Genomic DNA, 24829 nt, shown 5'->3' with positions numbered 1-24829 from the left:
CATGAGCACTCTGTAACTCCCTGACAGGAGGCTGGAGTGAGGTGTGGATTGGTGTCATCTCCCAAGTAACGAGTGACAAGAGGAAACAGTCTCAAGTTGCCCCTGGAGAGGTTTAGATTGGAGCTGAAGAAGAACTTTTTCCCTGAGAGAGTTATCAGCTCCTGTCCCAGGCTGATCAGGGAGGTGGGGAAGTCCCCATCCATGGAGATGTTGCAAAGCTGTGTAGATATGATGCTGAGGGACACGGGTGAGTGGTTGGACTTGATGATCTTAAAGATCAACCAAAGTGATCCTACAATTCTTGTAGGATCCTACAATTCTTGTCTTCCTCTGCATTATTTTAAGAGGGAGGAAAAGAGAGTTGGATGCAGGCTTTCTAGATGCTTCCTCCTTGTCACTTGGGTACAATCCTCTTTGGCCCAGTATTGGCAAGTCCCTGGCCCTTGAAGGGGCATCCCAAGCCCACCACCCTGCCTCACCATTGGCTATATGATAGTTAGATCTCAGGCTGAGATCATCACAGATGCCCTGCTACCACCTGTGTCTGTGCAAAGGGAAGGAGCAGTGTTGCCCTTTGACCAGGGAGAACTTTGTACAGAAAGAAAAGGTTGCCCAGAGACTGGAGCTGGTTGCTTTCCGTTCATTGCTGCACCACGTGCAGGCTGTGGGACTCGAGTGCTCAGTGCCTGCCTTGATCTGCTTATGCAAAATAACCAATGTTGACAGGTACAAAGCTTGAGCTCCTCCGTAGCAATCGGTCATTGTACCCCGTGAGAAATCTCCCCTGCATCCCCATACAGCTACTGCATAGGGGGCTATGGGGGTGTCTGTGAATTAATACTCATTCCAGACAACAGCTATGATAAAAAATGGCATTATTAGGTGCCCTATCACACCTGGCAGAATGCTTACAGGTCTGGGGGTTACGCTTAGTAATGGTGCTACGCTTCTGAAATTGGCTGATGCAAGACCTACGCGGAGAGGGTGTGGTAAAGGGATAAACGTTCATGCTGTCCAAGTGCCACATCTCCTCTTACAGTGTGGTGCATTAAATGCTACAGTAAAACAAGAACCTGACACTCAATGCAGGGAGCAACAGATGAGTTTCTAACAGGAGAAAAACTCGCAGCTTAACACTTCTTCAGTAAAGTACACAAATGTGTTTCCCCAAACTCATGAGGTTACTTTCAACTTGTTTTAGGGAAGACAAGGAACTAAGCCACCAGTAATTCTGGATGTTTAAAATAGATTGGTTTTGTTCTCCAGCTTCCCCAAGACAGTGATTATAGTCCTGTTTCTTTTTGTTGCTGATACTTGAAGCTAGAAGCCTTAAAAAATATGGGTCTGTTCTCAGGTTTCTTTTCCACCAGCTCACGCTCTGCTGTGGTCCCATCATCAGAAGACTCATGGTACCTCACTCAAGAAAAAGTGTCTGGAAACAGAAAGGATTTTAATTGCCACAGAAGGGACTTACATTTTCCTTATTCATTTTCTTAAAGATGCTGATGCTGAGATGAACAAGGATTTTATGATGTTCTAAGTAATTTTGTTTTGTGTCAGATTAATTCTTTCCATGTGGACAACGATGAGGGGTTTTCGGCTTTTTTCTTATCTGCAGGGTACATTTTAAAGATTTTGTACTAACTGCAAGTAATGCAAGTTGGGAAGAACTGTGATAGTCTGCAAACAAAGCACCTTAGTGACTGAGAAGGATAAACGATGGGTATAACGGGCAGGACTGTCCCCAATTTCTGCATTGACATGACGAGAATTCAAAGACTTTGGAAGCTATTGTGTGGGAAAAAGTAGCTGCTACTACACAGACCTCTGCCACCCGACTCCTTCCACTGCCAGCACCAAACACAACACGTCTGTCACTATCTCTCCTGAGTTTGTAGCCACAGAGATGAGTAATCACGTGGGGTGACTGGAGGCAGCTTTCACTTACCCATGCAAGTGTGCTGCAGTGCAGCTCCAGCAGTGTGGCATTCCCCAGCACTAGCAAAGTCTGCCCTTACTGAAAGCACTCACAACTCGTTCCTGGAAGTTTTCACATGGCTGACATCCCCATGTGGTTTGTATGAGAATAAGAGACCACAGGACCTTGCAGGATGAGTCCCAAGGAAGAGCAAGAGCTGTAGATACTCAGAAAATTCCTCACCATTAGCATTCATTTGGAAAATACAATTGGTATCTCTTTTCTTTTCCCTCCCTACCATTCTCTCTCACAAAACAGCTTCACAGTGAGGAACCTATTATTGGCCATTGCACATCATTAATTTTAGAGTCATTTCTCTTCTGCTGCATCTCACAGCCCCGCGTTACACCACGTATTGTTGTCATCCCAGCATAGGAAGCATCACCTATTTCAAGCATCACACCGCAGAGCACAGTTACTCAAGTCTAGGAGAGACTTAAACCAGACATCACAGAGCAGTGCAGGGTGAAGCTGACATCCCACATATGCAGCCATGAAAATACATCGTGGATGAAGAGACATTGCCTTATGTAAAGAGACCAGGAAGAACAGGCAGCAGCTGTGAAGCTTGGGAGGTTTCCCAGCCACGCCTTGCTTAGAAAACCAAATTTCAAGGTTCAAACCAACCCTCTTAAGATACAGTTCACCCTGTTTTAGAATTATATGGGAGACTCAACAGCTCATTTCTTTCATTGGCTTATGACAGAGAACACAGTTTTACCTGTTTCAGCACCAGCGAGTCCATGACTTCACTGTGCACTGGCCACACCGAAGGCTTTGGTCACTGCAAGAGATCACACACACCAGCACCTGTGGCCTGGACACCATTCCAGCCTGAGGCCCAGACTGCCTGAGCCGAGGCCTTCAGGGTATGTTGCTCAGGAAGGACTTTGGGTTCAGCCTGGCAGAGAGCAGCGCCACGGGCACCCATCTGTCATTGCAGCCATAGGACCACTTGCCCTGTCACGCATCCTACTTCATGCAGAGGATGCAGAGCTAGGGATGGTTTTTTACCAGTACACTGCTTCTGCTCACTAATTGTTATCACAAGTAATCTAGACACAGGTTTACATTAACCCCCATCCAATCCTACCCCAGCTTGTAAACACTTTGAAGCAAAACTCTTTTGCTATTCCTCATATAACTGGGTTCTGTATGCACCTTGTGCCAGAGGCCACAGATATGGATCCTCCATCAATACAAACAAGAATGAAAAGTAACACCATGTTCTAAATTGCTATGGCTCACTCCTTCTCTTAGTAACATAAAAAGCAATCCAAGCCACATCACAGGATGTTATCAGCGGCCAAGTCCTCATTGAAAACATTCCTGGTGCCTGATGGCTTTAACAGCAAAACATATTGCCAATTCTCATTTGGACTGACTAAATCGCTTAAGAATCAAGTAAAATCCTTTTTGGGAGGATTCTTCTCGAGGGGCACGTGTGGGAAGCAGCCCTCAAACGTGGAAAAGCCAAGAGGACGTGAGGAGAGCCGCTGCCGTAGCGCTCGTGTACAACGTGGAACACAGCCCAAACTGACAAAATAATTGGATTACACACACACAATTCAGACTTTCAGTTACTGGGGGCTTTCTTGCTTCTGGTTTCCACAGAAAAGTCAGGTTTTTTTGTTCCTTAAGTCCTTGTACTGCTTATTTACATATGAAAAGGTAAGTTTATAAAAGAGCTTTCCTATTTTACTCCATCTAATAGTTAATAATTTAAATCTGTAGCCATTATCATCATATAGATTGACACAAATGGCATATGGATCATTCTGGGGATGAGGGTTAGTTTCTTTTAAGAGAGAATTGTTTTAGTTTTTGCAGGAAATTAATCAGGGGAATGGGCTTTGTGGAGCATGGAGCAAATCTAATCTGTTCTTTGTTCAAATTTGCCTTGCTCCAATTCCTAGCAATTGTAGACAACATGCTCTTTTGTTCGGGAGCCACTTGTTACATGCATAATTAGAGACTGCAGTAGCTGTGTTTAAAGAAAAACTGTTTTCCAATGTAATGTGTGATCTTGATAATAGTATTTTCATCAAAGGTAGCAATTACATTCATTAAGCTGGGACTGGCAAGGCAGCAAGGAAATTAAGTGGAAGGTGAATAAAAAGCTCCCCGTTTCTTTTTAAAATCTCTGTCTCTTTATAAGTTGAAATGCACCATGTTGAGCTGCAAACTGGAAAATACATACTGAATGTAAAAAAAAAACCCACAGAAAAGAAAGAAAAAAATAAAGTCCTCCTTAACCTTTCTGAATAATGATCCAGAAGATATCCTAGGGACACCTACTATAGATGCACTTTTCAAATTAAAGGGCTTTATTCTACATTAATTTCTTATGCAAGTTTTAAACGAGCTCAACATATGATTCAAGTCTTTAAAGGCTCCAGGGCTCTCTAGGATTAATTCACTGTTCTTTTCACACATAAATTAATTGTTTTGTGTTCTCAAAAAACAGCAAACAGCACATAAATCAACCAGTTTAGAAGAGATGCGAGGCTGGCACCCTTTGCAAATCACTGAAGTTTGCTATTTACACTTTGTTATTAGAACATGGAACTTTTAAAAGAGAAGCTGGAAAAGCAGGACCTATGCTGATAAATCTAAAACCCATTTCTTGGGTGCATAACTCATTTTAGCAATTTGATTCCTCAAAAGACAAAAGTTGTGGAGCACTGAAAAGCCATTCTTCCTGCACTCACAACTCTATTCTTCCCAGTTAATAATTTACTTACACATCACTGATGTATTTGCAAACATTCCCATGTAAAAATAGCTATTTGTAGCATTGTTCTGTTTGGGTTATTTATCCCCTCTTTTTGCCTTAAGCCCTGTAAGGGTGAGGTTTGCAGATGGGAAAATGTGCAAATCACAAGACTTGAGTCCCGGAGGCCTGGGAGGGCCGTGTTCAGCCCACGGGCTCCCCTAGGCACTCCTGCTGAGCTCACACACACAAATCTTTCACTCCAAAATGTTATCCTGCTATTTTTTTTCCTTAGGCACTGCATCACAGGCTGAGAAACAAGGAGAAGAAGGTCTGCCCCTCGTAGCTTTGCCCTGTGGGGACAGAGCCACTGCAGAGAAGTGGCTATTCTGGCTGAGGGCTGAGCCCCAATTCCGCAGGCAGCAAAATACCCCACTGTGGGGATCTCGGCAAGAGCCAAGCAAAGCAGATGATGCCTGCAGCAAGTAGGCATGTTTGATTTCCAGGCTCCTACAGCAGGACAGGTAGCTCCCTCCTGAACAGAGATGTCCCAGTGAACTTGCATCTTGAGGCAAGAGAGGAAACTGAAGCGGGAACGTGGCTATCTGCAACTCCCAAAATAACCACTTCTCCTTCTGCCCTTCCCAGAAATAGAACATGAAACCACAGCATCTTGGCCAAATTGGAATTTGTATAGTTCTGCGAAGCATTTCCTTCAGTTAGGAATGATTTAATTATTCTTCACTTCCTCTTCTAGAAATCATTCCTGGGTAATGAGGTTAGCATGAAGCAGATACGTTTCAGGCAAGAAATAGATGTAATTTAGTGCCAGAAGGCTTTTACAGTTACAAAAAAGAAAAAGGAAAGATTTTGGACACTTCTAAATAGTAGCAGCAGTACAGTGAAGGCTGGTTATTAAATTCCAGTAGTTTGAAACACCAGATCATTGAGTGCTGTGTCAGCCCCCTGAAGAATGAGAGGACAACCCCCAGCTCTCTCGTGGCCCAGATTCTTACACAAGGGTAACAAGGCACATTCTAAATAATTATTAAATAATGACAAGCTCTATTACCTCCAGAGAACTGTTTATCTCTGCAAATTGAATCACTGAAGTCAAACTGCAGTAGAGCTAAAATACCTTTAGCAGAAAATGGAAGACCTATTGCTGCACCTCACTTTGGACCTTGGAAACTGCGAATCCTGCGCAGCAGTCGGGTATTTTATGACCAATAGCTCGCTGAATCTGGCTTTTATCATCCAAGCAACAATCAAAACAACCTGCCATATCGATCAAACGTAGACATTGCTGCAATTAAACTGACAAAAGGATTTTCTTTTTAAAGCTTGATTGGGCAGACACTGAGAAGACCAAAGTAATTTGGAATTTAAGGAGGGAGAGTTTGGTATAAGTCACAAGGTGGAATGTAAGGGATTTTTCTCTGAACATGGGGGAAAAAGAGACTATGAACAGAAACACAGCCTTCGTGTCATATAACCATCTTCTACTACATCATGGGGAGCCACAAAACATTTTCAAAGTTCAGAAAGTAGCTAAGCTGAAAAAAGTGCTTTGCCTTGATTCTTCCAGGAATGATTGGGTGTGTAAACACCTTCCATCTCAGGACCAGAGTGTATCCTCTGTCCTCAAATAGACAGCATCAGCTTTTGCGCTAAATCACATTTGCTCTGTATCAATTAGATCCTTCAACAGCTCCCTTAACAAAACAGGTTCTGTAGAGCTTTTCAGTATTTTAGCTACGTTTCCAGAACCTTAGTTTCTGAGTTATTCCTTGATTTGATGTCAGTTTAGCAGAGTTGACACAAAGCTGTTCCGAGACAAAAATAAAACAGAAGGACAATAAAGTTCCTAGGACTCAGTATCACTTCAAAGGTGGCTTTTCCACTCAGCTGTTTCTTCAGCTGGTGTTGGGTGCATGATGCAGTGACTCCATAAGCAAATTTCTATCAGTTAAGACATTTTAGCACAAATATTTGCAGCTTCTGGGACTCTTCACACTCTCTACTTTTTGTATCCCTACAGAAAGAAACAACCCTTCCACCAGAGAATCTGGGGCCTTTCTGAAGTGTAATTGTCATGTCTTTGGGTAGCAGCTAAAGGAAGGCAGAAAGAACTCAGCAACACTGTATCAAACTAAAACTGGATGATTGCTCTGGTTATATTGAAAAATTTGCATTTAATTTGCATCATTAGGATACAAATTAGTGAATGGTAAAACCTTGCAGCACGTACTAGAAAACAATTCAGGCCAAAAATATCCAAGACATTCACAGCAAACTTTATGTGATGAAAAGGATCAGAAAAATCCCTCTGCTTCTCTGACAGGTGGGTCATAATTTAAAAGTCTTGTCTGAATGTTTGTCAGACAAGGCAGGAAAACAATCCCTCAACTAGGAAAGCATCAGCTCTGGATGTGGGTATCACAGCTGCTTGTGTCCTATCAAGTGGCAACCCAACCAGAGTCCTTCTGAAGGCTCCAATATGGAAACCTTTCAAAACCAAATCCATCAAACCTAGGGGACCCAGAGTGGCAGGGGATGCAAACTCAACATCAACTCATTGTACTGCAGCTCTGCTCTTCCCTTCATTCTCTCTACATTAGGAAAGGAAGTCGTCTCAGAGATGGAAAACATTAAGACATTTCTTTATCTCCTGACTTGTGTTTGGCTCTAAACCAAACAAGCGGTGATGCTCCATTTCAACTCTTCCCAGTGGCCTGAGCTTTCCCACCATGACCCTTCAGGCATCATTACTCATCAACCAGAAATCTTTTGAAGTCCTGCTGATGTCTGCAAGGTGGTTTCACTTCTCTGTTGAGCATCCCCAAAGCACCCCAGCCCTGCCTTATCTGGCCATGTACCACAGACCTTTCTCAAACTGTCACAGAGGGTGAGGATGGTTTGTGTCACACTTCAGAGACTGTTAAGGCCTCTGGGTCTGGCTGGTTAGAGAGAGTAGAATCTAATTTCAGTTCACACAAGCTAAATTCCCGGTTAAGAGACTCCTAAACACAGAAACTAGCAATGTGGAAGTTGGGGATTTATTGCTGTATTCTATGTTTTCCTGTTGCTATTTCAGCTTTTCAATGTAAGAGAGGGGTTACAGCTCGTAATACCTTTTCTTTCTTCAGAGATCACTGCAAAATATTTAATGAACCTATTCTGTATGTACAGAAGTCCTCACTGTGTATATTAAATAAAGCTAGTTCTGAAACTGCTGGTTACCTGGCTACTGAGAGTCTTCTGTCAGGTGAGGAGTGCTTTTTCTTTAGGATCTTTAGTGAAGTCATGTTCTTACATATACATGTTCCTCCAGTATTAGTAGCTCTATGCTACTAAGACACACAGAAAAAGTAGTTTCAGAAAGATGTACACCCAAACGATCTTGAAAGACAGAAGGGTATATAAAAGTGCTCTTATTGCCTATGGAGACTATATATTTTTGGTTTGTACTTTAAAAGATTCTATCAGAAAAGAAATGTTGCCTTGGACATCTCATGTTCTTTTGAACATTAATAAACCAGGATGAATCAACATTTGAATGCCGTGATCTATGAAACAAGCTATTAGGAAACAGAGTGGTTAGTTCTAGTTACCTAATGTATTAGACATTTATTGCACAGGAACAGAATATTTTTAGAGGATAATAAATGCCAAGACTTCAAAGCAGCTTCATAATGTCTCTGGTATTGGATAATGAGAAATTCCCACAATGCTATGAAGCTGGACTCTGTTAATTATAGCAACTGATCTTAAAACTGGCACATTTAACTGAAATGATGACTGTAAATCCTATTTGCTAGCTTGGAACTCTGGACTGATGTTGGACCACCTCTGGCATGGGCTCAAAAAGAACTCTCACTTCCTCTCACCTGTGTGTACAATCAACCACGCTATGAAAGTCCAGACCACAGAATCACAGAATCATTATGGCTAGAAAAGACATTTCAGATCATTGAGTCCAACAACTAACCTCACATTGCCAAGCCCATCAGTAAACTAACCCACATCCCTCAGCACTTGACAGCCAAATCCAGAAGAGTAAGGCTTCTAAGGCCATGTCCACTCACCTGGGCCCAGAGTGTGGAGCTGCATTTCAGAGAAGACAACTCCTCACAAAACGCTTGGCAACGACTGTATTTCAGTACAAAAGGAGATGACAAACTGTGTGAAAATTGTTTGGGAATAGTACAATACATCTTCATCCACCCTTCAGCTCTCACTTGATTTGCGCCTCCGCCAACAGTTTGCTCGGTGATAACATAACAGGTAAATATTTATGAAGTAATTGTGGGAGCTGTTAACCGCTTCCAAGTAATTCTCTTAGCAGATCTATCACATTGGTACACTGAATACATCCTGGGGTTGAGGAAAAGCATTTCTTCAGCTTTCATGCACCTGATAAGCAAGCTCAGGAAAGGCAGGCAGCTGCTTTCGAAGCAGATCGTGTTCCAAATCGAGCTCAGCTTGGTAGGAAGAACTTGAAATGTGTCTCTGACCAAAAGATTTCCAAATGGAAATGCAATAACATGGAAATTAGAAGATTCTTTACATAGCAAAAGGTTCCCAATGAACAATTACTTTGTATTTCACACAAGCTTTTTCTAACACAATCTTTATATGGGGAAAAGAAAAGACATAAGAACGAACAACAGCACAGAAAATACCTTATAAAATGTTGTATTTGAGTATTTCCCAAGTAGTGATTAAACCTGTCTGTGGAAATCAGCCTCAGACCCTTATCACACACCAGAATAAAACTAAAGCAAGCTGACAGAGGATACAGCTGTGCTCTTCCAGTACAAAAACTGCAAGATCTGGGAAAAAAATAAATGGCACATTATTGGAGAACCATCATCTGATATACAAATCAGCATTGTATCAAGTCAAACAGCAAATTCAGGCACTTTTTAATACATTCTTGATACAGGTCTTTTCTTCTAACCAGGGAAGCCCAGATGCAACATTTGATACTGAAGATGCTGTCCCAGGGCAACAGACAAGACTGACTGGGCTCAGCACAGGCACACAAAGGGAAACCTCACTAATATAAATACATATTGGGTATGAAGCAACTTTGAGCCCTGTCATAAGCATGGAAAGCCTCAGAACATTCCCAGCCTGTCAGTGCAACAAACCGCCACCAGCAGTCCTGTGCCCACAGTGCCAAGCATGGAAATGACAACCCACAATGCCCGTCCCAAACTGAACACAGGATGGGGGACATGGACAGCTCTCAACAGCTCCTGGCCATCACTAAACCAACATCTGCCTTTGGTGCAGCAATGGGATCCGACTGAAGAGGATGACACCAGCCAACTCTGCTCAGAATCAGCAACTTGTGCTGGCCAATGCTCTCCACAGGGGTACGTGTCCTTTTGAAACGATGATGAAAGAACCTCAGTGGTTGTAATTCCTTTGTGTGCATATTCCTCCACAGAATTTTGTAGACAAAAAATCAGATACAATACGTACATTTCTTTCAACAGTTACCACATACAGAATACACCATATAGAAATGAGAGACGTGAAATATTTGCAGCTGTAACATCAGTTAAAGGCTTGACCTCGCTTTTCTGAGAACTGCTGAGCGGCTGATGAGGCTGTTCAGGTTGTTTACTGAACTAAGGCATCTCAGTTCAGACTGCAGGAAATCATATTATTTTGATTTTTTCCCCTAATTTTTCAACGGGATGCCTGACACAGCTTTTGCATAACCTTGAATATTCAGCCCTTAACAGTCCTGCAAAGAGCTTTGCACTTTCTTCCACAAAGAGTTTGCTTTTAGCACTACATTAAGTCAGTAAAGTATTGCTGCTCACTTCCTAGCCTCACACAAAACTGCAGAAGCCAAGCTAAGATAGGATCTCAAACTAAGAGAACTATTAAAAAGCTGGAATCAAAGCCTGATGTCTTCTGACACTCGTGTTAGCAAAGCAGGCTAAACTGCTGCAGCTAAGGACTGCCTCACATTAGCACAACTCATTACATTAATCAATGTTAACTCAAGTATTCTGCAGTATGGTTATGATCATATTAGACCCCCAGATGGAATATGTTAAGCAGAATAACTGTAGTTAACTGTTGCAGCATCTGTAGTCGTAATTCTAGTCTAACAATCTCCCCAGACATTTCAATTCAGCTGAGAGCTTGCAAACAGCCTGAAACTCATTAGTAATGATGATGATGATAATGATGATCATAATGCTAGAAGAAAACTTCAAAAATCATGCAGTCTACTCCTCCTACTCAAACCCCAAAGCTGTTGATCAAACTGATATGGGAGGGGCTTTTTTATTGGCATACTGGTAATCACCACATTAATTTTTCACCTATCAACAGGGAAAACGTGGAGGGGGGCTGATTCACTAAAGTAGTTACTTCCCTTTGAAGCTCTCAGAAAGTCAGAAAACTTCTAAATAGTGCTTTCCCTCCTTGTTTGTTTCTTTGTGTAAGGTACTGTGCTGTCTGCTTGCTTCACAAAACCACACTTGTGCCATTTACCCCAGTTTCGCTAGAAAGTCCTTTGGGAGCCTCAGCGTGTAACATTATAAGCTCCACTCAAGGTGAATCATCAGAGACTAACAAGCTTTAAAAATTAGGTTCTTCTAAACCAAAAGCAGAAAACTAATCCTTCCCTCCCAAACCCACTTGAAACAAATTGCCAATTATAGCAGTTGTAATGATTTCTCATATATTAAGGTTTCCCTCTCTTGATTCTTAATTAGTTCTCCAGCACTGAAGAGGCTTCTGCTGTAAATAAAATGTCTAATTTTTAAGTAAACAGAGAGGGATAAAAAAAGCAAATACTTGTCAATGTCCCACTGTCTCTTCCTCTCTCTCTCAAAAGGAGAAAAACTTCTAGGGAACCACTAACTTCCATAAGTGAGTTTTCTAGCCTGCAAATTACCGGTCCCTCCCTAACTCACGAGCAGGCTCTGAGGACTCAGGTTTGTAAAATGCACTGAACAAGGAAAGGCCACTGTGAGGTAGCATCACAGCATTCCTATTACCTAGCTTATATCTATCTTTTTTTTTAACCCCATTTCACAAAGATTTCAACTCAAGCTCTTATGAAAGAACTATAAATAGCATCTTAGGTTAAAACCCTTAACAGCTGAGAAGGGAGGTAGATATTATCCACCTTTCAGTACTACAAATTGGGGCTAGAAGAAGGGCTTAATTACCAAGATATACTTAAGAACACCAAGGGCTACTATAAAAATTACTCCAATTACAGCAGCTCTACAGACGTCGCTCCACCTAGGTGAGAGGAAGCCATCACTTCCATCTCTTTCCACATCCTGTACCCCATGCTAATACAGGGCATCACACAGCAGCTACATGCCACACAACAGTTCTGCTGCACACGTAGAGTCCTTTCTCTCAAGTGGCTTAACAGAACCTTCCACACCAAGGATTTGGCTTCTTTTGTTTTCACATTGAAATCTCCAAGTGGAGGTACACCATTTGCATAATCCAAGGCAACAAGTGTATTAGCTTAGAAGTCTCTTAGGCAGAAAGCTATACTTTTAACCCCCAATTTGGATTTGAACATGGAACCCAGCATTTTACATGAATTACACACTCACTGTCCTGAACTCATGGCTTTCCTTACGATTTCACCTGTGATGACGTACTCTTGGTTACCGCTCTCATGATTAAAAACGCGTAATTCACAACAAATGTTCAGTCAAGAAGTCCTGACAGATTTAGTACTGCTGTGCTAAGCTTTTTGCAATGGTGCTCAGCTGGATATTTGAAGTTCCTTCATATATTGTACCTGAAATCAGAAGAAAACAAGTTAGAACACTATAAAGCCACAGTGAGTACATGAAGAGGGACCAAGACATTGTTCTAACCGTTCAATGAGGACTTACACAGTTGTGAAGCGAAGCTCTACTGGGCAGGTTCTACAAACTATTATTATTTACATAAATGTTCATATTTTATTATCTCTAACAGTTAAAATACTCTTCTGCTGGCACAGCATAATGACATTTTCCTGAAAAGCAATTCCTAAATAACGAAAATTAAATATTTACCAACGCTATCAGCAATAAAAGTCGAGGGGTAATATTGTTAGAATGTCAAACTGTTAGGTCCAAGGATTACACTGCTAAACAAGGAAGTCTTGAAAATAAAACTCCATATACATTCAGATCTTTAAGCCAAAGAGAGTATTTTCTTCTCTCCTTTTTTTTTTTTTAAACTGGAATTTTCTTTGGGGACACAATATGAGTCTCTGTATTTTATTGGTCTTTAAAGGCACAATTTAACTAGCCTTATGTACACAGGTCTTGAGATCCGAAATTTCACCTCCTTATATGTGAGCCTTTGAATCAGTGCTGATTACAGTCTCACAGAAAAAAAAAATACCTTAAAAAAAGCCACTCATTCATCCCCAAACTTTAATACCACTAATGCTACAAGAAATACTTGTTAAGAAAGCATCACTCACCTATCTTGCAGTCACGATAGTACTTTTCTATTGGATAATTTTTGGTGAATCCAACACCACCCATCCATTCAATACATTTACTAGTTGTCAGTGTTGCAACCTATGAAAATAGTTTCAGATTTGCAATTTCAGAATCCAACCTCATGCAGGTGGTAGTGATTTTTTTTTCTCTGTAGATACTTAAAGTAAAAAACCCCAGCAATTAAAGCAATTACTAAAACAAGTGGGAAGAGGAAGGACTGACATTTTTGCTTTCATCTTATTTATGCAAGTTGTTTTAGAATAAATATGCCATTTTTCTGAATCAGAAGACATCAAGAATTCACCAGCTGTTCTTGCAGTGGTTCATATGCTGCCCTATGAAGTGGTATTGAAGACAGCAATTACAAAGAGGCAGAAGCAATCCAGTTTCAGACCACATGAAGACTTACAGTTGTGACCAACAGAGTTGAAATGGTCACAACTAAAGTCTCAACATGCCCTTTCTCTAGTCACAAAATGAAAATTCTTGAGAAAATGCAACCTCTCCAGATGAGTGGAAATACTAATTTATTTTGAATGTTGTGGCTTGTTTTTCATCATTTTCTTTAGGGGTGTCTCAGTCCATGGACTGAGACTGAGGAACAAGATAAAAAAAAAAGTTCACAGACTTCACAGCAAAACATGAACTAAAAATTACAAGAAGCTTTTAAACAGCAGTGAAATAAATCTACTGAATAAAGGAACTGTAAGTTACCTCAGCAGCGTAATATTTGGCCATGCTGGCCTCCTTTATGAAGGGCTGTCCTGTCTCTGCAAGACGGGCTGCGTTGTAGGTCAGCAGCCTTGCTGCCTCCAGCTGCGTGGCCACCTGAGCTATCTGATGTTGCATCCCCTGTAATAAGCACCCCACACGTCAGATAGAACCAGCATCTGGCACTCAACTGTAGTTTCCAGCAAGAACCATTCTTGTCATCAAGGAACATACCTACACTTGAAAACAACAGTAATACAAAATCTAGATGGACTAGTAATTCTGCACATCTCTGCATCTATGACATCGGCGTTGAAAAACATCTCTGGGCCACCAAAGTCCTTTCAGGAGCTGCACTTCCATTTTTCTCCATCTCTCTTCTTCCTGAGTACTGGGGAATTTCTTGTGTGACTGGCAAGACAGGAGAGTTCAACATGAACCTATGTGCACTCCTGAATATCAAGGTAAAATTTCAGGCAAATCTTCACATCCTCCTCAGCACCACAGAGATGTGGGTAGGTCACAGCTGTGAGCTTGACTAAGAACAACTCAAAAAAGTGCCTCTTAAATGAAGTGCAGAAACAGCAAGGTGACAATCACTTCTTGTCATGTCCCATAACCATGAGACAAGAGTTAGAAGCAGCATAAAAGTCTAGAGAATGTGACTGATGAATGGATTCAAAGAGAAGGAAAAAGGTGATGGAGCTCACCTCAAAATGGCAATACTGCAGCAGAACGTGTTTGTTTAAGGAGACTCAAACACTGTGACTGAAAATGAACATTTAGCTGTCTAACTTGCTCCTAGAACACAATGAAATCTTACATCTTACTAGAACATGAACGTTGCTCCTTCAAATTTGCACAAATCTATATGCAGGTCAAAATAACAGACTGATTTGGCAATTATAAACTCCATTCCCCATTCAAAAGGAGCAGTTCCAATAATTTCCTGGATGTCTCTGGGTGCTTCCTAAAATTTGTATAAATCATGACTAGTACTACTGCTCCTTCCCTTCATCTGAGATGTAGGTTTCTTTTAATGAGAAAATTACTACAGTAATTACAATTACATATCTTCCTTATTAAACTATACATCAGTTTTGCAACAAAGACTCTTTCTCGTTTTTAAGATACAGATATTATCACAAAAACTAAATGTCTTTGTGCAACACAGGAAATCTAATAATTCAATCAGTTTTCCTCATCTTTTTCTAATTTCTAGTGTCTCCAGAGAAAGGCCTTCCCCTACACCTCAATAAAAGGGTATAAAAACTGGAAGACATTCAACATATTAAAATGAGAGGAGAAAGGAGTTCCGTGTGTGTTATTTTCAAAGGCAGTGAATTCTATCAAGGAAAAGGAGTTACAGTTGTAGAATGGTTTGGGTTGGAAGGGATCATAAAGTTCATCTTGTTCCAGCCTCCTGCCATGGGTAGGGACACCTTCCACTAGCCCAGGTTGCTCCAAGCCCCATCCAACCTGCCCTTTAACTCCGCCAGAGACAGGGCAGCCACAGTCTCTCTGGGCAGCCTGTGGCAGGGTGTCGCCACCTTCCTGGGGAAGAAATTCATCTGAGTATCTAATCTAAATCTCCCCTCTTCCAGTTTGAAGCCGCTACCCCTTGTACTAACACCACACACCCTTGTAAAAAGTCCCTCTCCAGCTTTCTTTTTGCCCCCTTTAGTCACTGAAAAGCTGCTCTAAGGTCTCTCTAAACCCTTCTCAAGGCTGAACAACCCAAACTCTCAGCCTGTCTCCATAGGAGATGCTCTAGGTCTTGGATCACCTTTGTGGCCTCCTCTGGACTCACTCCAACTGCTCCACGTCCTTCCTATGTTGGGGCCCCAGAGCTGAACATAGGACTCCAGGTGGAGTTTTAAATGATTGGTACAGTGCTTGCCAAGGCACTGAATTTATGTAATTTCACATGTGAGATGAAAGCTCACCTGAAATCCTTTAGAAAAGTTCTTCTCAAATTTAAAGAAGCAGAGTCAAGACACAAGGTGGAGCACAAATGATGCAAATCATACTACTCATTTACTGACTTCATCTACTGTGGCAAATACTACTTGTCTTGAAGGAAACTTCCCATGTGTTCATTAACAAGTACCTGAAAATCGAATACACTCTTCCCAAACTGGACTCTCTCCTTTGTATAGGGAATTGTATGGTCAAAACACCCCTGTGCCAGCCCCAACATCTGTAAGGAATAAGACATACCATAGTGAGTTAGGACACAAAACCACCCCAGACATTGAAGAATAAGCCTATTCTGTTCCATTCCTAAAAGAAACCTTAGTAAAGGCAAAATATGTGTGAAAATACCATCAGTAATTTTTGAACAAAGGTTGTGGGTCAAATGTGATTGCACAAATATTAAATGTTTCTGGTAAAATTAATAATTACATGGGAAAATTACTGTAAGCTAAAGATCTATAGATCTGCATTACACTAGCGAAGGAAAAACAATTTGAATGATCATTCAAAACTATTTTCATAATAAGAACAATTTCTCATTTTATAGAAGACACTAGACTCTTGGAATTAGCAATTTGTGTCAGAAGTTAGAAAATGAGTACAGTGGAAGGAGAGAGAACATTTGTTCCAGCACTTTCTAGAGAAGAATCCCCATCCCAACAGAACAATTTTAGAAGACCCATTGCCTTTTCACACACTCTCTTCACTCATCAGCAAAGACAGCACAACAGGATTGTTACCTTGGAAGATATTATGTGGGAAAACTACACAGGGACATTTATAAAGAAGGTACTCCCATCTACTCTGGTGTCTGACTTGTTAGCCTAAAAAAATCATATGAAGTCTGAAAAGTAAAGTAGTTTTAGTTTCTTTAACCATCAGATTTTGAAAGGTGTATTCCATTACAAACAAGACAGTAAAGAAAGGACCCTGCCTTTCATCTACCTTGGAATAGATTGACAAGAAGGCCAATGGCATCCTGGGATGCATCAAGAAGAGTGTGGCCAGCAGGTCAAGGAAAGTTCTGCTCCCCCTCTACTCTGCCCTGGTGAGGCCTCATCTGGAGTCCTGTGTCCAGTTCTGGGCTCCTCAGCTCAAGAGGAACAGAGAATTGCTGGAGAGAGTCTAGCACAGGGCCACCAACTGTTGAGGTGAGGGAGCCCTGGCACAGGCTGCCCAGAGGGGGTGTGGAGGCTCCTTCCTTGGAGGTCTTCAAGCCCCGCCTGGACACGTTCCTATGTGACCTGATCTAGGTGAACCTGCTTCTGCAGGGGGGTTGGACTAGATGATCTCTAAAGGTCCCTTCCAACCCCTACCATTCTATGATTCTATGAAAACAATATAGCCTGTTGGTAACTAGCTGTAGTATCAGATTTATTGCCTTCTTATACAAACTCATATAGAGATGAACCCCAAATATCACCATCAGCACCTGAAACAACATATCTAGCTACTTTGCACTAAAACTATCTGACACTGTTTTCACAACCACAATTACATTTTATAAGATGTTCATTATCTTTTAAAAAACTATTACTACCACAAAACTAAATTCAATACTACAGGGTTTTAGAACTCCTGTTCTTGTCCGTTCAAGTGCATCTCTTGTCATTTGAAGGTGCCAAGAAAGTAGTAACTAAGATATAACAACTACCTGACCTTAACTTTTAATTAGGTTGTAAGTATAACTTGAGGGAATTAAGAGTGGAATCCAGACCACGTGTTTTACTGCCAAAATCCCAATATTATTTATATCTCTGGGAACAAGGGGCCCACAGCCCTAGTTTAATCACTGATAAGCTTTAGGAATGATGGAAAAGCCAATCCATTTAACAGGCTAGTATACTGCCATGTGGAGAGTCTAAATTTCATGAGGACTAGTAGTTCTAATCTGTCAGGCAAAAGATAAAGGGGACTGGTAGTACAGTCATATTACACTCTATACAGCACAGCTCATGCAAAACAAAGTGGGAACAAAGAAAAGATTACTTTCAAAAGTAAACGAAAAGCAAAAAGTCATAAGTCATTTTTATAGGACTGAGCCTGATTTCCACTGAAATCAGCAGCAATCTGAGATCCAAACTGAGTCTACAATGAAATACAACATTTTCCAATAACTTCAAGGTCAGCAAATATTTTCCCCTAAGATGTAAACTACAATTTTCAAACACAACAATGAATTAGGACATTTGTGCTATTAAAAAAATCACCAAGTTGACTTTGAAAAGGAAGTTGTTAGGAGAACATCAGTTAGCATACGGTCACATCTGGCAATGGTATACAATCACAGCTGGAAGCATTAACATTATACAGTTCAGCGTGTTCTATTTTCCAAAGCTACTTTTTATTTGTAAAATAAATTTGCATAGTGGTAGATAAAAGCATTGATATACTACAGTAGCAATAAGTTAACTACCAAACTAATTGCCATATAATGTTTTCAAAATCTATTGCTTTTGTCACTGAAGGAGGATTTTACCCTTTAGAGTTTGTTTCAGTTTAAGTTAGATACAGGAACAGTGACATCTAGTGACAAGGTAGTTTTTAATAAAGTACTTTCTAAGTAGCTTATTCTTATTAGCTTGAAACATTTTGTCAACCCAAATTCACAGTTATATACTGGTTGCATTCAGTATTAAATAAAATTACCCACCTGTGCAGCAATTCCTATTCTGCCTGTATTTAGCATTCCAATTGCATACTTATAGCCTTGTCCAACCTGTCCCAGGATATTGGCCTCAGGAACCTAAAGAATAAAACCAGTTATTCCTCTTCTCCTTTGCAACTGCTAGTACGGCTGACAAGTGAATCAGTGTATATGTTTTATTTAATGTGCCTTATCAGTCAAGGCATAAAATATAAAGCAGAGATTTGATTCCCAGAATATGTGATTAGAACATTTTCTGGTACAAGTGATTATAAACTGATGACCAAGAAAAAAATGGATCAAAATTTAAGAAATCAAATGCCCCCTCAAGAATTCCCCGGGAAAGAATACAGAGAGGAAAAAAGTTACTGTGCCAAACAATCGGTATGTCTAAGGGAAAAAACAGAGGGAATTTAGCTAACATGCTTTACTTATACATAATCAGTTTCCAGTTATACGCAAATTATGCTTCAACAGCTAAACAACTTACAATACCTTAACATTTTCAAATGTTACTGGGCAGGTGGAAGAGGCTCTGATTCCAAGCTTGTCCTCCTTCTTCCCTACATGTAGTCCCTCTGTGTCACGATCTACTATGAAGCATGTGATTCCCCTGTATCCCTAGGAGGAATTAAAAAATAACCAAGAACTGTTTTTTATACTAATATCACCAAATGATGGTTTAAGTAGCTCATTGCAGTACTGAATTTTTACACCTGCTTAATATCATACTACTAAGTAAAACACTGGTGTAGTCATCTGTTTCCTCCATGTCTGCTAATCATTGTTTAACAAAGGCCAGAGATATCTTCCTATTAAAATATTCCACAAGAAAAACAATCAAAAAACCTCCAAACTTTTCTTAACAAGACAGGAGACTGGTACCACTCATTCTTGCTCCCTCAGCATTTTCCTCGGCCAGAACCACAGCAGTGTCTCACACAACATACAACACCCATGAAATAGAAGTGCGAGGTGTTGCTGGCCATTTTTCATCTCTGCCTGTCCCTAACATCCAAAGCACCTCCTCTCGCTAAGAAGGTGACACAGAGGCATGAAAAGTTCTGTGGCTCTTCTGGAAGAGCTGTCTGTCATTATAAAGGATGTTGCTGTTTCCATCTCACCTCAGCGTCAGCCCATCTTACCAAGAGGGAGCTGCTAGTGCAGAGTTCAGTACATGATTCTCCACTGGTCAGTTGTTATTTATTGAGCAGCACTCACTTCTAATCTCCTCCATGAATATTTAAAAGTAAATTGCTAACTTTCAGAAGCCAGTGTATTTTTAAAACGTTACATCAATGCAGAAACAACTGCAGATTATACAGCAATGCATAGCAGTTAACAAATGAAGAAAGTAGCTTGTCAAACACATTTTCACTGTGTGAAGTCCTCAAATCACCCACCAGTTCGTGAAAGAAGGAATAAAAATTCAGAGTGACACAATGTTCAACTGTTTGATACAATGAAAGAAAACTCCCCTCTTCTTAGTTCCAACAAGCTAGCTTTGTATCTGATGATTTCTCTACTGTGTTGCTGCAGCACATTTTGAAGTCTGCAGTTGACTTTTCTGAATCTACTACCTGTATACAAATTGGTGACAAAAATGGAAACAGGCACATTCAGCTATGTGTTTTTAACTAAACATACTCTACTGTTGTATTCTTGTTAGTTTTGAACTGCATGTAGCTCTATTTAGCCTTTTAACAACAGCAACTTGTCAGTTAGGTCAGAAGGGTTGACTACCTATTCTTCTGTCACCCAGAGTAACACCAGCGCATACTGTGCTCTTCATCTAAGCAATTATCATTCTGACATTGGTATTATCCCTGGTGGGAGGATTTTATCAAATTGCTCAACAAGTTCTCAGTTTTTGATGGGAAATTTTTAAAGGTTTGCCATCAGCCAGGAAAAAGTGCAAAGAATATTAACATTTGACGTTAGATTATTAATATAAAATCCACAGCTTCAGAGATCAGCAGCTGTCACTGAAATGCAGCTGCTCCTCAGCAACTTACTAAGGATGGATCCGTATTTGCCATCACAAAGAAAACTCCTGCGTGTTCTGCTAAGCTAATCCACATCTTGGAGCCATTGATAATATAGTAGTCTCCTTTCTTTTCAGCCCGAGTCTTCAAAGAAAAAGCATCGCTGCCAGATCCAGCCTCCGAAAGACAGAAACTGCCTATCTGTCCAGTGAAGGGGAAAAAGAATTTTTACTGAACACAGGGGGCACAACACACATCAAATTCTGCAAAGGAGAGAGTCATACTTAAATTCAAACAGTTTAACCTACTGGGTCAAAGTAACTAAGTTTCAGGTATGGTAACAGAAACACTATATAGTTACATGTCTCTCAAAGCCAACTGCTTTAAAGTTCTTCTCCACAGCAAATTAAATCTAAACTAATACACATCTTTCCACTTTCACCTCTCAGCTCCCGATGACAGGACATATCTGTATCATCACAAGTCTTGCCTCTACCCACCGTTTCAAAGTTCATACACAAAGATACTTTCCAATGCTGCAGTCATATATATAGACACTGAAAAAACAGCCCATTCACACCACTTAACCATTAAAAACTGTGTTAAAGTTTAGTAAAGTGAGACTTTTACTCACTGTATCTTTGGCAACTCTGGGCAAGTAAGTTCTTTTTTGTTCTTCTGTTCCATATGTGGTAAACAGTTTATTTGTTAGTGTATTTTGGAGTTCACATAAAAGAGCTACAGCTGGATCGACTTTGGCCAGTTCTTCTACCACCAATATGATTGAAAAAAATGAAGCACCAGTTCCTCCATATTCTTCCCCAAGCTCAATACTCATCAGCTGAAATGCAAAAGAAGCAAATGGATCAATCTGTTGGTTCCTGTCAACAAGCTGTTAATTCAAGCTGATACTTAGATTAAAATGAAAACCACAGAATGTAAGTATTTCCAGATCCTTCCCCAAAGACCTATTGTCCTTCAGTACCCTTAACAAACTAACAATTCTTCATAGAAGTTGACAGCCAACTCATGCAAGAATTAAGTGAAGTGCCATATGCAGGCCAATCATCACCCTAATGTGATGACATTTGCTGAAACAACTGCAACTTCAACATAAGTCTAATATTCAGAGTTGTCATTGTACCAAACAACACTGTGAACACAGACAAACTTTAGGTTTGACAGCAGGAAAGGCTAAAATTGAATCCAGGAATGAAGACCAAGTCCTCATGGTTGCCCAATAAGGAAATATAGGACTCCTGACACCCTTTTTGCAGCAACACTTAGCAGAGTTGTGGCAGTTTGAGCATTCCACACAATTATACTTTTCTAATTACAAAAAAAAGGGGTGAGAGGAGACAAGGAACTCAAAGATAAGATCGGAAAAGGAGGGACAGAAAGAATATTGCAGTAAAAGATGGAGAGTGATAATGTAGTAAAGAAGAAGACAAAGTAGTCTTGCTGTTGATATCCAAAATTCTTAATGATTCATTAGTTCATCTGAATTATATCCCTCAGCCTTTCAATCTAAAAATCTTCATAAAACAATGTCCCTTTGTGAATAAAACATTAAGTAAAAGTGTGCTGACCCCTTGTTCAAACAGTCCCTGTATGACAGAGTCTTCCATTTTCGAGTTTTCATCCATTTTTTGCACCAAAGGTGCAACTCGTTCCTGAGCAAATTTTGTCACTGTAATGAAGAGAAGAAAGAAAGTGTGTGAGTATTCTAACACTACCCTGAAGATCAATGTAACAGCAATGCAGTACTTCTGACAGGTTATGGCCACATTCCCTCACTCTCCCAGACAAATTAATAGAAGGACAACAAGTTGCCCAAGTGAAATAAGGTCGTGTGCCAAAAGGTTCAATTACAATCGCTTTCTGAACCCAGCTACAACTCTCTAAACCAAACCAAATGCTTCCTATAAACTCAGAAATTTTAAAAGCATCTCAGCAACTGACGTAACACTGACCAAACAAATTACAGGAAATGTTCCAAATACATCTCTTATTTGGTTAATTATAGTGTATCTCTTTAGAAATGAAGCCTGCAGCTTGGGAAGATGGTCTCAGGCTTTAACGTGTGTTAATGTGAGCAGACAAAATCCTGTCAGACTGTTTCTGTTTAATCAGAGCCTGTTATAAGCTCTCTCCCAGATGTGCAGGTCCCTTTCTCGCTATGAGGATCCCTTCTGAAACAGAGACTTCTTGGTGCAGGCCTGGCTGTGCTGCAGACACTCACATCACATTTGTCACCAGTCTGGGTATACTTGAAATAACTACTCCAGCTGGTCTTCAGAGAATTGTAGCTGGGCTAAATACTTCAGAAAGGGCACAAGTCAATGCCAGGCAACTTCATTTCCACGACAGCAACAATTTTGAACTGTTTATGCAGAGTAAATTCCACAGTGGTATGTGGAATTCTGCTAGGGTAACATGGAAGAAGAACAAACACTACATTTTTCTCTTGTGAACTAAAGCAGTTTTAAAATTAAGCCCAATCTCACACAACAATCTCAAGATTAAACAATGAAAAGACATTTGTAAGCTAAAATTTCCCTTCTAGTTAGACATTTCTGCATTTTAACTACACAGATAACAGGTACCCATATTTTTCAGCATTGTCTCCTCTTCGGTGAATGTCTGAAGCGGAGCACAGATGACTCCATCACTGGCTACATTTGGCACGAGTTCTGATTTGGAGGATCTAAAGACACATGGAGACGCCCTCCAAGGAGCCAAGTATGTTGGCATACTTCTTTTCAGCTGTTGAAAACAAATACAGAACACACAGTGAATAGAACAACCCATCTGGGCAGCCTGTTCCAGTGCAGTCATACAACCATATAATATAACTGACTTTGAGATAGTTATTTAAAGCGTGTGTTTGTTACTCAAATGCTTTTATACTGCATTCCTGCTTTTTTTCCCCTTATTTCTCTGTAGGTAAGGAAATGATTTATACTGCTACAAGGCTCAGACTGTCTGCACTACTAAACACGTGCATTTGAGAATTGGTTTGTGGGTTGCTGATAACATTGATTTTTCTGTTTATCTCAATTCTTACCTCTACCTCAGCTATTTAAAGATCGGTTCTTTTGGTTTCCTTCTGTTTGTTTTACAATCTAAAACAAGATTTTAATACTGGTGGGCCTGGCAGCAACATTAAGATACAAGTGAAAAAAGGCCAAAGCAATATATTTTCCTAAGGTCACTTTGCTTTCCTTGATGGCTTCTATTCCTGTATCTGTTCTAGCAGGCTTCCAGGCAGCTCCTACCTCTCAGCAGAGAAGCTCCATCATGGGAAGCTTGCTTGCCCTCATTCATGGGCTTGGTTCTCTTTATTTCAATTGTCACAACATACTCACAAGCTGCCATGAGATCACAGAATGGTAGGGGTTGGAAAGGACCTTCGGAGCTCACCCAGCCCTACCCCTGCTAAAGCAGGTTCCCCTCGATCAGGGGACACAGGAACGTGTCCAGATGGGTTTGAAAACCTCCCGAAGAGCCTCCACACCCTCCCTGGGCAGCCTGTGCCAGGGCTCCTTCACCTCAGCACCAAACAAGTTTCTCCCCCTGTTCCAGTGGAAATTCCTGTGTTCCTGCTTGTTCCCCTTATCCCTTAGTCCTATCACTAGATGCTACAGCAACAAGACTGGCCCCATCCTCTCAACACATTGCTGGCTCATGTTTAATTTGCTGCCCACCAGCACTCTCCGGTCCCTCTCTCAGAGCTGCTCTCCAGCAGGTCTCCCCCAGCCTGTCGTGGGGCTGGGGGCTGTTCCACCCCACGTGCAGGACTCCCAGGTGCCAGACCGTCAATATCTCCTCACTCTCATACCCAGGCCTATCAGCCACAGGCTATTCCAACCACAAACCATTTCACAACACCTGCAAGAACTTTCTCTTGGCAAGCAGTTACTCCCATCTCCATACAGAGGAAGGCAGGGCGGACAAAGAGGACAACCCAAACCCATCCTCACCCCCTCCTGAGCCGCACGTGAACCAGTGGAGCAGCCTCTGCATCGCGCCAGCTCCAGCCATTCCTTGGCCCCCGCAGACCCGCGGCGAACGCGGCTCCTCTGTCCCTCAGACGGCACCGAACAGACGCATAACGCACACGCGGGGGCCACCGCGGCAGCCTTAACCCGTAGCGTGAGCTCAGAGGCGAGACGAGATGCCCCCACGTCCGGGAACGGATGCCTCGGTACCAGAGAAGGCCCCAAACCCCTTCCTTCTCCCCTCAGGCAGCCCGCTTCACCTTGGCGCAGCGCCTCAGCCAACCTCCCGCCGCCGCCGCCATGTTGGCGCCCCGCC

At 41.3% G+C, this 24829-nt stretch overlaps 1 protein-coding gene across 3 annotated transcripts; it reads right to left on the bottom strand.

The window, feature by feature from the left end:
* Positions 1 to 9373: 9373 nt before the first annotated feature.
* Positions 9374 to 24819, bottom strand: ACADSB (acyl-CoA dehydrogenase short/branched chain). Of its 3 annotated transcripts, none has more exons than XM_062001691.1 (11): positions 24774 to 24819; positions 23119 to 23278; positions 22102 to 22202; positions 21147 to 21353; positions 20543 to 20713; positions 19023 to 19148; positions 18534 to 18626; positions 16014 to 16103; positions 13907 to 14044; positions 13171 to 13270; positions 9374 to 12492 (listed from the first exon to the last, which is right to left on the bottom strand). In XM_062001691.1, the coding sequence occupies exons 1-11, from the start codon at positions 24813 to 24815 to the stop codon at positions 12422 to 12424; spliced, it is 1299 nt and encodes a 432-aa protein (XP_061857675.1). In that variant the 5' UTR covers positions 24816 to 24819; the 3' UTR covers positions 9374 to 12421. The 3 variants fall into 3 exon arrangements, with proteins under 3 accessions (XP_061857675.1, XP_061857677.1, XP_061857676.1); XM_062001693.1 differs by having other exon boundaries at positions 24496 to 24810; XM_062001692.1 differs by lacking the exons at positions 9374 to 12492; positions 13171 to 13270 and adding an exon at positions 14138 to 14314 and having other exon boundaries at positions 13968 to 14044.
* Between the last annotated feature and the right edge of the window lie 10 nt (positions 24820 to 24829).

Source organism: Colius striatus, chromosome 8 (genome assembly GCF_028858725.1).
Source record: "Colius striatus isolate bColStr4 chromosome 8, bColStr4.1.hap1, whole genome shotgun sequence".
NCBI classification, from domain to species: Eukaryota; Metazoa; Chordata; class Aves; order Coliiformes; family Coliidae; genus Colius; species Colius striatus.
Note: the sequence above shows the minus strand (reverse complement) of the source record. Positions and strands in the feature narration are given on the sequence as shown.